This window comes from Podarcis filfolensis, assembly GCF_964270895.1.
Source record: "Podarcis filfolensis genome assembly, chromosome: 7".
Lineage (NCBI taxonomy): Eukaryota > Metazoa > Chordata > Lepidosauria > Squamata > Lacertidae > Podarcis > Podarcis filfolensis.
In genome coordinates, this window is record NC_139603.1 from 10,020,941 (window position 1) to 10,033,587 (window position 12,647).

A 12,647-nucleotide genomic window follows, 5' to 3' on the forward strand; every position below is an offset into this window, starting at 1 on the left:
CTGAACTGTTATTGAGGTTCTGCCTTCTGGACATGAGGGAAGCAGGCAGTGGGGGTGTGAGGGGGGAGGTAAGTGGAACCACTGATCCCCAAACCAAAGGGAAAGCCACCCCAAAGAATCTGCTTGCTGGTGTTTGTCCAATGTCATTGCTGTTGTGAATTCCCTGATGTCCGTGTAATTATGACTTGCAAGTATATGGATGATGCAAGTTAGTAGAGGATGGAGCCCAGGGAGTTTGTTCCTTTCGCATAGGCTGAGGTGATGTATGCTAATGTCATGGTGTATTCTGCCTTTAGAAGATTGGAAGTTGACTTCTGAGAGAGCCTGCAAGGTCCTCTGCCATCAGCTGAGCTAAATGACCCTTGTGGTCCACTCCCCAACCCTATGATTTCTTCCCTTTTTAACTTTTTAAAAATACAAATACAAAACACAGCACTAATTTGTTGTTTAAAAAGAGCAGCTGCGCAGCAGAGTCCCCCACCTTCCCGGGCAAATGGAAAAGCCAAGCTAGGAAATGAATAAAACAAATCCAATATTTCCAGTTACAGATAGGTAGCCGTGTTGGTCTGCCATAGTCAAAACAAAAACCAAAAAAAAAATTTTTTTTCCTTCCAGTAGCACCTTAAAGACCAACTAAGTTAGTTCTTGGTATGAGCTTTCTGAAGAAGTGTGCATGCACACGAAAGCTCATACCAAGAACTAATTTAGTTGGTCTTTAAGGTGCTACTGGAAGGGGAAAAAAATTTTTTTTGTTTTGTTTTAAATCCAATATTGCACTAGGTCAGAGACGGATTTATGCATAAGCTAAACAAGCTATAGCTTAGGGTCCCACTCTCTTGGGGGCCCCAGAAAAATTCAAAGGAAAAAAACCCCTAGGTGTACAATTCCAAATAAAACCTACATACAGCAAGAGTGTTTTGTAGGCTCCTATTTGTTGTGTGCACATGGCTTTAGATACCTATTAGGTCCATCAGTTACCATATAGCATATATTCAACACACAAAAAAAAAACAGCGACACTTGGTTGTTGACAAAGGACAGCTGGACATATAAAGGGCCCCATTACCTCCAATAGCTTAGGGCCTCATCAAACCTAAATCCAGCCCTGACTAAAATCGAGAAATGAATAAAACAAAGCCAGTACTAGGCTCGAGGTGCAACGAGACCGTTCAATGCATATCACAAGGGGGTGCTACGAAACAACGTCGCCAAAGCGCAAAGCGCTTTCCCGCGGCTTGCCTGCATTTTCCCTGCCCTCAAAGCAGGTGTTCCTCAAACTTCCCTAGGGATGATGGGAGTTGTAGTCCAGCAACAGCTGGTTTGAGGGGGCGCGGCGAGGCGAGCACGCGGAGCCGCCCCTCGCTTCGCGCGCGCGCCGCCTTCTTCCTCGCGCTCCCTCATGGCGCGTCCTCGGCGCTCCCGGGCGGTGCGGGCGCTCCTGCGGAGCTGCTACGCGGAGCTGCTGCCGCTGGAAGCCTTGGTCCGGCGCCTGCAGGCGGCCGCTGCCCCGGGAGCCCCGCCTCAGCCTCTGCTGCAAGAGGGCGACCCCAAAGACTACCGCGCCTTGGTGGAGCGGTGCCTCGTGGGGCGGGCGGCCTTGGCCAGGGCTCCTCCTCCGCTGCTCACCTTTCAGCAGGTAAGGGGGGAGCGAGGGAGGGAGGCCGGCAGGCCCGAGAATGGGCTGGGCTGTGGTCCCTTGCTGGGGCTGGGCTCCGCCTCTTTGCCTGGGGACGAGGGGGACCACAGGAAGTTCTCCCAGGCCCTGGCACAAGAAATGCATAATGCCAGCAAGTAAAGGGACCAGGTTTTTATTTTTTTTATAATAAATTTTTATTGATTTTCCAACATATATTAAAACACAATACAACTAACAACTAACAAGACATAAACAAACAAACATATAAACACGTATAATTTCTTAACCTCTTTTTCTTAGACCTTATTTCAACAACTTCCCCATACCTCCCTTTTCTGCATCCCTGTTTTAAACTTTTCCAGCAACCCCTAATTTCAATTACTTATAATTCAATTTCTTTAATCTTTTTCCTCTTACCCAATTATTTATCACTGCAATTCTGTTTTACATTACCCATGACATTTTAGCACTCATTAATTTTACACTCATTAATTTTAGCACTCATTAATTTTAAGGGACCAGGTTTTTAAAAGCAACAGGCAGGCCTCAGCTTGAAGACCCCCACAGTGCCAGATTTAGGTAAAGGTAAAGGGACTCCTTTACCATAAAGCTGGACCATAAAGAAGGCTGCGGGAGGCAGTGGAAGACAGGAGTGCCTGGCGTGCTCTGGTCCATGGGGTCACAAAGAGTCGGACATGACTAAACAACAACAACAAAAGGGACCCCTTGGCCTTGTGGGTTAAACCACAGAGCTAGGACTTGCCGATCAGAAGGTCGGCGGTTCAAATCCCTGCGACTGGGTGAGCGCCCATTGCTCAGTCCCTGCTCCTGCCAACCTAGCAGTTCAAAAGCACGTCAAAGGGCAAGTAGATAAATAGGTACCGCTCCGCTTTATTGGCCGAGGGAGCCGGCGTACAGCTTCCAGGTCATGTGGCCAGCATGACTAAGCCGCTTCTGGCGCACCAGAGCAGCACACGGAAATGCCGTTTACCTTCCCGCCGGAACAGTACCTATTTATCTACTTGCACTTTGATGTGCTTTCGAACTGCTAGGTTGGCAGGAGCAGGGACTGAGCAACGGGAGCTCACCCCGTCACAGGGATTCGAACCGCCAACCTTCTAATCGGCAAGCCCTAGGCTCTGTGATTTAACCCACAGTGCCCCCCATGTCCCTCTTGTGCCGGATTTACGTATACGCTAAACAAGCTATAGCTTAGGGCCCCACTCTCTTGGAGGCCCCCAAAAAATTAAAAGAGGGGGGAAAACTGGACATACATTTCCAAAATATGTAAAAAAACAAAGAAAACAAAACCTACATACAACAACAGTGTTTTGTTTTGTTTTGTGTTGTGTTGTGTAGGCTCCTATGATGTAAGTAATGGGCCCCGCCTGTATTTCACTATTAATATACTTTTTCTTAATTGTATTTCAGTTCAACAATTACCTTGATAAAATACATATTTTGTTATGTGCAAATGGCTTTAAAGGTCCGCAAGTTACCATATAGCATATATTCAACACAAAAAACAGCAGCAATTTGTTGTTGACAAAGGACAGCTGGACATATAAAGGGCCCCATTACCTCCAGTAACTTAGGGCCTTTTCAAACCTAAATCCGGCCCTGGACTCGCAGCGGATGTTGTGTGAGACCCAGCAGAAAAAAAACATGCAACCACACAGCTGATAATCTACAAGAGGCCTCTCTTCGGAGGCATGTTCACAGTAGCAATTAGCTATGGCCATGTCGGCATTAGTATCATCATTTAAAAATTTTATTTACCGCCTTGCATCTGAGGATCACAGGGCGGTTTGCAATATAAAAAATACGTACCACAATAGGAAACGAAAACAATGACTCTTCCCCGCAAAAAAAGTTTATTTGGGGTACAGTACACTTCACAACCTGCATTATGTTGCACAGAACTCAGTCTCAAGGTATATTAGCCACTTCACTTTCAAGATTGTAACTTCCCTTCTTCAAATATTTGTGTGAACCAGCCTTTGATATCTTTGAATTGTGCGTTGCTGGTCCATGCCAACAAGTTTCTGTTTGGCAGGCTCAGCTTAAGTAATTTCTCTGTATAAATTGTGCAATCAGGCATCATTGTGGAGTCCTCGAGTCACATGTTGGCGGCATTTGGGAGGGCTGTTTTCTCTTGCGGAACTGTTGTTGTTGTTGTTTAGTCGTTTAGTCGTGTCCGACTCTTCGTGACCCCATGGACCAGAGCACGCCAGGCACTTCTGTCTTCCACTGCCTCCCACAGTTTGGTCAAACTCATGCTGGTAGCTTCGAGAACACTGTCCAACCATCTCGTTCTCTGTCGTCCCCTTCTCCTTGTGCCCTCCATCTTTCCCAACATCAGGGTCTTTTCCAGGGAGTCTTCTCTTCTCATGAGGTGGCCAAAGTATTGGAGCCTCAGCTTCAGGATCTGTCTTTCCAGTGAGCACTCAGGGCTGATTTCCTTCAGAATGGATAGGTTTGATCTTCTTGCAGTCCATGGGACTCTCAAGAGTCTCCTCCAGCACCATAATGCAAAGGCATTGATTCTTCGGCGATCAGCCTTCTTGATGGTCCAGCTCTCACTTCCATACATCACTACTGGGAAAACCATAGCTTTTACCACACAGTAATACCCAGTTTGTTTGGCTCTTTCAGGCACCTGCTAATGAAAATGTTGCTTTTTTTTTTCTGCATTGCAGGTTTCCAGTCAGGAGGATGTCGTGGCAAGAGTCGTTCAGAGAATCTGTGAAAAGAAGAAAAAGAATGTCCTGTCGTTTGGCTACGGACCCTTGAACGAGAATAACCGCCATCTGCCCTGCATGCCAAATATCTGCAGCTACCAGTGTAATAGCACAACAGAAACCATTCGCCAAAGTGTTCTCTGGGAAATAGTCCTGAGCAGAGTTGGAGATGATGTCATGATGTACATACTGGAACACTGTTCTCTCTTCATGCTTGTGCCTCCCAGTTGCTGTTACCAAATTTGCGGCCAACCCATCTACGAACTTGCTTTAAGAAGCGCAAAAACCTCTCCTGAGTTCTTCAGACAGAGATATCCCAGGCTGGCACCCAGTGTCTTATCTAGCTACCTGCGAGGAAGGCTTCGGCCTTGTGGGAAATACCTTGCGAAGGCAAACGGGGGGAAATGGAACTCTAGGAAGCAAAGATGGCGCAGATCACAAGAAGGTGTAGGCGGTGACTCCCAGCAGCCTTTGAAGGTTCAGAGAGCTGCCAGGCTGAGCCCTACAGCAAATGAACTGGTTACAAGGTCCAGTGACTACCTAGAGGACCAGCCAAGCCCCAAAAACTGCCTGTGCTTAACAGCACCTCCTCGTAAAAGGAAATGGAAGGACTGTTACGAAATTAGCGCTAAGAGAAAGAAAACCACACAGACGGACGAGGGCCTGGGAGAAGAAACAAGAAACCCAGTTCCCACTGAACGCAAAAAACAAATAATTCTGGATGCTGGTGGGGATGCATCTAGAGGGTGTGTAAGTCCAATTTCAGAGAAACAGGTAGTTTTCGTGAAGCCTGTTGCTCAGAGAAGTGAACTTGGAGCACAAACCTTGAATTGCACAGCTCCGGATAATCCAGAGGTTTTTTCATGTGGTCCTGCACAAAGTACGGAGAGCAAAACGCTGTGTGGATCTAGTACCAAAACAAAACCTTGCACTTGGGTGCCAAAGGTAGAACCTAGCATTTCTGATTATTGCTCAGTAAAGCTTGTGAACGCTGCTGCTGCAGACAGAGGCCTAAGAACATCTAAGCCAGCTCAGGAGTTTTCTGATAGGATTTCTGCTCCTGCCGTGCAGATTGAAAGACGCTCCCTCTTGTATTCTTGCCGGCAGTTGAAAGAGCGTCTACCTAAATCATTTGTGCTGAACCGCTTAAAGGCCTGTCTGGCAGGCGGATGGCGGCTTGTGGAAGCCATATTTTTGAACAGCAAGATTCCAAAGCATCAGGGCAAATCAAGTCTTCCAGGTTACAATGGGAAGAAGAAGCGACTTCCAAAACGCTACTGGCAGATGAGAGGCATCTTCCAGGAACTGTTGCGGAACCACACAAAGTGTCCTTACCTAACAGTGTTAAGAAACAATTGTCCCATTTGGGAGTTGGACAAAATTGGCCCAGGAAGACAGAGTTACGAGCAAAACGTCTGTCAAGAGGGTCAAAGCTTGCCAAAGACATGGCAGGCGAACGCCACAGAAAATTGCCCAAGAAGGATATCGGGTGTTTTGGGTCCATTCTCAGGTGCTTCCTGTAGAAGCTTTGAAAAAGCTGAGTTGCATCAAAAAGGAACTGAAATGCGAGTTCCCCAAGTCTCCCCCAGTTCTGACGTCACCGTGTTCCTTAAGCAACATAGCAGCCACTGGCAAGTGTACACTTTTGTGAGGGGCTGTCTGGAGAGAGTGGTCCCTGCTGGACTCTGGGGTTCTAACCATAACAAATGCCGCTTCTACAAGAATGTAAAGCAGTTTATCTCTCTGGGGAAGTTTTCCACGTTTTCGTTACGGGAGTTGATGTGGAAAATGAGAGTCAACGATTGCGCTTGGCTTCGTCTGACCAAAGGTATGGACTGTGGTTATTAAAATGAAAGCAGCGTCTCCTGAAAGTGGTTTTGTTTTTAGACTGTCCTTCCTCAACATAGCAGGATAATTTGCAACCTAGTGCGAAATGCAGTTCTGCAGGGATAACCTACATCAGGCATGTCCAGTAGGTAGATCGTGATCTGCTGGTAGATCGCGGGATGTTTCTGGTAGATCCTGGCTGATTTCTGGCCCCTCAGAGATCTCCTTACAAAAGGGTGGCGGGGGGGGGGGAACGCACCCAACTTTGCCTTTCCTAAAAAAGCTCCAGAACTTTGGCTTCCTAAAGCTCAACAACTTTGGATAGATCACGCTGCCAGTTTTTTTTATCGTGTGAGTCGATTGCAGTCTATTGGGAGTTGGACGTCCCTGACTACATAATGTTCTCTGTATGGTGTTAGAATATAGCCCCCATCAGCCCCAGAAAGCATGGCCAACGACCAGGGATTTGATGGGAGTTGCAGTCCAGCACCATCTGCAAGGACTCAGTGCTGGCTATCGCTACAATAATACACAAAGTGTATAAATGAAGTTGGTAACTTAGGAGTGTAATGTGTTGGGCACCATCCATTGTGTCCCAGCACAATTCTGTTATCTGAGAGAGAGACGTTGATGATGCTGTTTTATTCAGATGCATTTTTTGGGACGTCCTGTTGGAAAAAAGTGATGAGTAGAACTAAAATAACCCATGAGACGTCCCTTCCTGTCCAAGTTAGACATGCTTTGCTAGGCTTGAGCCCAGTGAAGTAGGCTCTGTCAAAAGGCCACCAAACCATTGTTCTCAAAGCTAGCTAGGCCGCAAAAAGTATCATCATTCTACAAAGTTGGAAATCAATTGTATCTTCCCAGTGTTGAGGATTCTTTTGGGAAACAATCCCAAAAGAATGTGACAGAGCTTGGGTTCAGCTTGTGGTTAGCGAGCAGAGAGCTTAACCATGCATCCTGGTTTGGATAGCTCAGTCGGTAGAGCATAAGACTCTGAATCTCTGGGTTGTGGGTTTGAGACCCACGTTGGGCTAAAGATTCCTGCATTGCAGGGGGCTGGACTGGATGACCTTTGTGGTCCCTTCCAACTCTACAATTCTGTGATTTAAAACAAACCCAGTTAATGAATACAAGCAATAGAGCAGCAGCTTGAGAATAATAAAACAAAAGAGGGTTTTTTTGAGAGTGCCTGGGAGAACAGGGTTATTTATACTTGCCATCTGAAATCCAGCAAGAATACTTGCTGTCAGAGTGTCTGCAGTCTGAATTTCTAAGGGCAAGGCATTCCAGAGTTGGGACTGGGGGGAAATAGTGATGGCACTCTCATAGCAAGCCCAGCTATAACCAGAATTACTCAGAATAGGATGCTGGTATTCTCTAGCAGATTTCAGCCTTGGAAATAAGTCTGCGGAATTTGTTGTTGTTTAGTCGTTTAGTCGTGTCCGACTCTTCGTGACCCCATGGACCAGAGCATGCCAGGCACTCCTGTCTTCCACTGCCTCCCGCAGTTTGGTCAAACTCATGCTGGTAGCTTTGAGAACACTATCCAACCATCTCGTCCTCTGTCGTCCCCTTCTCCTTGTGCCCTCCATCTTTCCCAAAATCCGGGTCTTTTCCATGGAGTCTTCTCTTCTCATGAGGTGGCCAAAGTATTGGAGCCTCAGCTTCAGGATCTGGCCTTCCAGTGAGCACTCAGGGCTGATTTCCTTAAGAATGGAGAGGTTTGATCTTCTTGCAGTCCATGGGACTCTCAAGAGTCTCCTACAGCACCATAATTCAAAAGCATCCATTCTTCGGCGATCAGCCTTCTTTGTGGTCCAGCTCTCACTTCCATACATCACTACTGGGAAAACCACAGCTTTAACTATACGGACCTTTGTTGGCAAGGTGATGTCTCTACTTTTTAAGATGCTGTCTAGGTTTGTCATTGCTTTTCTCCCAAGAAGCAGGCATCTTTTAATTTCGTGGCTGCTGTCACCATCTGCAGTGATTTTTGCGGAATTTACTAGCCCGCAAATATTTCAATAAGCTTGCCCAAATGGTGTGATTTTGTGTGTGTGATACTCAAATGGTGTCATGGCCAGAAGACAAGTCTGCACCACCACCCTTGCCAGATCCTGTGCTTCCAAGGGAAGAAATTGGCATTCTGACTACACGGCCAAGTGTGCGTATGAGAGGGGAGAGATCTTGCCATGCCTGTCTCATAATGTAGCCGCAGCAGAAATGTCCGTGGGGGTTTTCAGCTGTGTGTTTTCACTTGGGAGGAACCCATCTTTGTAAAATGGTAGCCTGTACTTTGGTCGTGGTGGCGACTTTTTTTAGAAAGCTCTTTCTAGACTTAATTGTGAATAAACCTGCAATTCTGCTTATAGAACCCAGGCATTTTGTTCCTGCCTCCGAACACCGTTTCCGTGAAGATCTGATGTCCAAATTCCTGTACTGGCTGATGAACTCCTTCGTTGCAGAACTGCTGCGCTCTTTCTTCTATATCACGGAGACTATGTTTCAAAAGAACATGCTTTTTTACTTCAGAAAGGCTGTTTGGAGGAAGTTGCAGAGGATTGGCATTAGGTATTTATTACCTGAAGCGCCGTAATTCGTATCCTGCGCGAGGGGGGTGGGGAATGTGTGCTCCCTTTGTACAGTCTCCCATACCTTCCTCTGGGAAGATGCCATTTGAAGAGGGTCCCATTTGCACTGCACATTTAATTATATTATGCCACTTTAATCCGTCATGGCTTCCCCCAGAGAATCCTGGGAAGTGTAGTTTGTTAAGGGTGCTGGGAGTTGTTCAGAGATCCCTATTCCCCTCACAGGGCTACAGTTCCCAGAGTGGTTAAAAAGTCAGTCCCTCTCTGCAAGGGAGGCTAGGCAGTCTCCTAACAACTCTCTGCACTGTTAAACTACATATTCAACATAAATATGGGAAGTTTTTTAATGTTTAATGCTGCATTGTGATTTTAATATTTGGTTGGGAGCCACCCAGAGTGCTGGGGAAACCCAGCCAGATGGGTGGGGTATAAATAATAAATTATTATTATATTACTATTATAAACAACTGTTTAAAGCAGTATGATACTGCTTTAAACGGGTCGTGCAGACGAGGTCCAGGACTCTGAACCTTTCAAATGTAGCTCACTGATTTGAGTGTTGCCATTTTGAGGGGGTGGGGGAGGTCAGATGAACCACGCGTACCAAAAAGGTTGAGAGCATATGTGTGAGGTGTCACAGGCTATTCCTGCCCCTGATGTGCCAAATGGGTGTGCTATCATCCACAGATATTGAGATATTGCAAAGGTCTCTAAGTTCATACTGGTGCGCGGGTGTGCGAGCAAGCGCACCCTACACAGCTTCTTCGTGTGAGGATTGTGGTTGAGCCAGGATCCTACTTGTGTGACGTACTCTAGTGTGTACATTGGGAACGCACCCAACCCACAGCACCTTCCAGGACCCTCTGAAAGCGCAGATGGGGACATGCCCCCTGGTACATCGGGCCATTGAATTGCAAGACCACGTCTCAGACACACACACACACAGAGCCATTGGGTTTTTTTTAATTGAACCCGAGCTTTAAAGATGAGATTTATGTCCTAGCATTGTTCATGAAGACAAAGTGGAAATGTCCTGGGTAGTCTTGCCCCCTCTCCTCTATACAGTGGTAGCTTGGGTTACGTTACCTTTGGGTAACGTAACTTTCGGGTTGCGAACACAGCATGCGCAGAAGCGGTGCCTCTTGTTGCGGACTTTTCAGGTTGTGCACGGACCCCTGGAATGAATTAAGTTCGTATCCGGAGGGTCCACTGTACAGTGGTACCTCGGGTTACAAACACTTCAGGTTACAGACTCCGCTAACCCAGAAGTAGTACCTTAAGAACTTTACCTCAGGATAAGAACAGAAATCACACGGGGGCGGCAGTGGGAGGCCCCATTAGCTAAAGCGGCACCTCAGGTTAAGAACAGTTTCAGGTTAAGGACAGACCTCCGGAACGAATTAAGTTCTTAACCAGAGGTACCACTGTATTAACATTAGACCACATGGCTTGCTGTGCTACCAAGACAAGCAAAGACACACATCTTCCCAATTTCCAGTTGTCTGAAAGAATCTGTTCTAAATGACCCACTTCAAAGAATACTCAGATGGCAGGCTCTGTTCTCAACAGAGTATTTCATACAGGGCTTTCCCCCCCCCCAGCCAGAACTCACCAGAACTCAGTTCCAGCACCTCTCAAGTGGGCGCCATTACCATTGTAGGAGAGCAGTGGCGCTCACGGTGAGTTCTGGCACCTCTTTTTCTAGCAAAATAGCACTGATTGTACGGAAGCAAAACTCGAGGGGAATTTTGTGATCTGCTTTGTAGTCTGTTGTAAAAGAATAATGTTCCTTTCCACTTTAGAAGTCATCTGGCCAAAGTGCAGCTTCGTGCCTTATCAAAGGAGGAAATTGAAATTCTGCAGCAGAAAAAGTGTGTCCCCCTGGCATCGAAACTCCGGTTCATCCCCAAAGCGAATGGGCTGCGTCCCGTGGTCAACCTGAATGACGTTGTAGGAGCTGAAGCATTCTGTAGAAAGAGCAGAGACCAAAAGGTTCTTACTTTACAGTTGCATAGTGTGAAGTTCATTCAATGAGCAAGTGTTGTCTTTATCATCTTTGTAGCCCTCTTCTGAATCCCATCCCCAAATAATAATAATATTTGGGCGGCTTCCAACAAGAGAGTAAAAATACAGTGGTACCTCGCAAGACGAATGCCTCGCAAGACGAAAAATGCGCAAGACGAAAGAGTTTTCCATTTTTTGAGTCGTTCCACAAGACAAATTTCCCTATGGGCTTGCTTCGCAAGACGACGTCTTGCGAGTTCTTGCGAGTTTGTTTCCTTTTTCTTAAAGCCGCTAAGCCGTTAATAGCCGCTAAGCCGCTAATAGCCATGCTTCGCAAGACGAAAAAACCGCAAGACGAAGAGACTCGCGGAACGGATTAATTTCGTCTTGCGAGGCACCACTGTACATGAAAACATCAGTCATTAGAAACTTCCCTAAACAGGGCTAAATCCTATTCCTACATCCTTCTTAAATGCAGCATGCGTCCTTTCCAAGAACTCTTCATTTTCTCCCTCTGCTAGTTGCCTTCTTTTCCAAGAGATCAGTCAACTTGGACATGCATGAGAATGCTTTGTCCTTTGTGAAACACTAATGCCCCCCTAATTTCTCTCTTTCTTTAATTTTCTCCTAGGTTCACTACTTCAACAGACAACTTAAAAACTTATTTAGTGTCCTTAGTTATGAAAGCACCAAGAACCCCATCTTGCTTGGCTCTTCTGTGTTTGGAAAAGATGATACTTACGCAATATGGAAGAAGTTTGTTTTGAAGGTTTTAGAGTCAAACTCGGAAATGCCGAGATTCTACTTTGTGAAGGTAACGCTTAGTGTCTCCATTGGGCCTGGATGTTTTCCATTTCTTGAAAGTGGACAGAACCAAGGATTTTTCTTTGTTTAAGGCTGCAGTACTGTGACCAAGCTCTGTTGAACCCAATGGCACATAGGTCTGAATAAACATGCACTGGGAATCAGGAATATTTCATAAGTCGGGGTCTGTGGCCCCAGTTGCTCAGTTTTGTAATGCTGCTGGCGTCGAGCTGTTTGCTTCTTTCTCTTCACTCCAGGTAATCAAACCTGTAGGGAAGGATAAGGTAAAGGGACCCCTGACCATTAGGTCCAGTCGTGGCTGACTCTGGGGTTGTGGCGCTCATCTTGCTTTATTGGCCGAGGGAGCCGGCGTACAGCTTCTGGGTCATGTGGCCAGCATGACTAAGCTGCTTCTGGTGAACCAGAGCAGCGCACGGAAACACCGTTTACCTTCCCGCCGGAGCGGTACCTACTTATCTACTTGCACTTTGACGTGCTTTCGAACTGCTAGGTTGGCAGGAGCAGGGACCGAGCAATTGGAGTTCACCCCATTGCGGGGATTCGAACCGCTGACCTTCTGATCAGCAAGTCCTAGGCTCTGTGGTTTAACCCGCAGCGCCACCCGCGTTCCTTTTTGTAGGGAAGGATAGGGCTCTGTAATATCTCAAGAAAGGACAGTTTTAAACTGGAGTTGGTTTCATACTTGGGTTGGGATAGAATTCACACTAGGCTTCCAAATTTTGCCCTGCGCAGAACTGAGGTCGATTTAGGGGTTAACTTGAGTCAGCGGAGACCAGTCACGTTACAGAAGGTTTTTGTTGTGCTGAAACGTGCCAACCCCGAAAAGGCTGCTGTTGATTGGCATATATAGTCTTATCCACTCTTCAACACACTCACATTATCTCACGGACACACTCACATTGTCTCTCATGCACACACACATGCTTTCTCTCACCTGCGAGTCCTCCATCTGCAACATGTACGAAGCAAAGTTTAGAGAGAAACTCCAGCAGCAAGGAGCCTTTGCAGAACCCAGCAAAT

General features: G+C 46.6%; 1 protein-coding gene across 9 annotated transcripts in view; it reads left to right on the forward strand.

Moving 5' to 3' along the window:
* The first annotated feature begins 1,367 nt into the window (after positions 1-1,367).
* Positions 1,368-12,647, forward strand: part of TERT (telomerase reverse transcriptase) — a 101,225-nt gene continuing 89,945 nt past the window's right edge. For all 9 annotated transcript variants that reach the window (XR_014550937.1, XR_014550938.1, XR_014550939.1 and 6 more), the window contains exons 1-5: positions 1,368-1,636; positions 4,336-6,205; positions 8,580-8,778; positions 10,601-10,790; positions 11,434-11,616. Coding sequence is in view for 3 of the 9 variants with exons in the window: in XM_083624589.1 (XP_083480715.1) it covers positions 1,400-1,636; positions 4,336-6,205; positions 8,580-8,778; positions 10,601-10,790; positions 11,434-11,616 (2,679 nt within the window). In the remaining 6 variants the exon portion in view is untranslated. The remainder of the gene's footprint in view (positions 1,637-4,335; positions 6,206-8,579; positions 8,779-10,600; positions 10,791-11,433; positions 11,617-12,647) is intronic.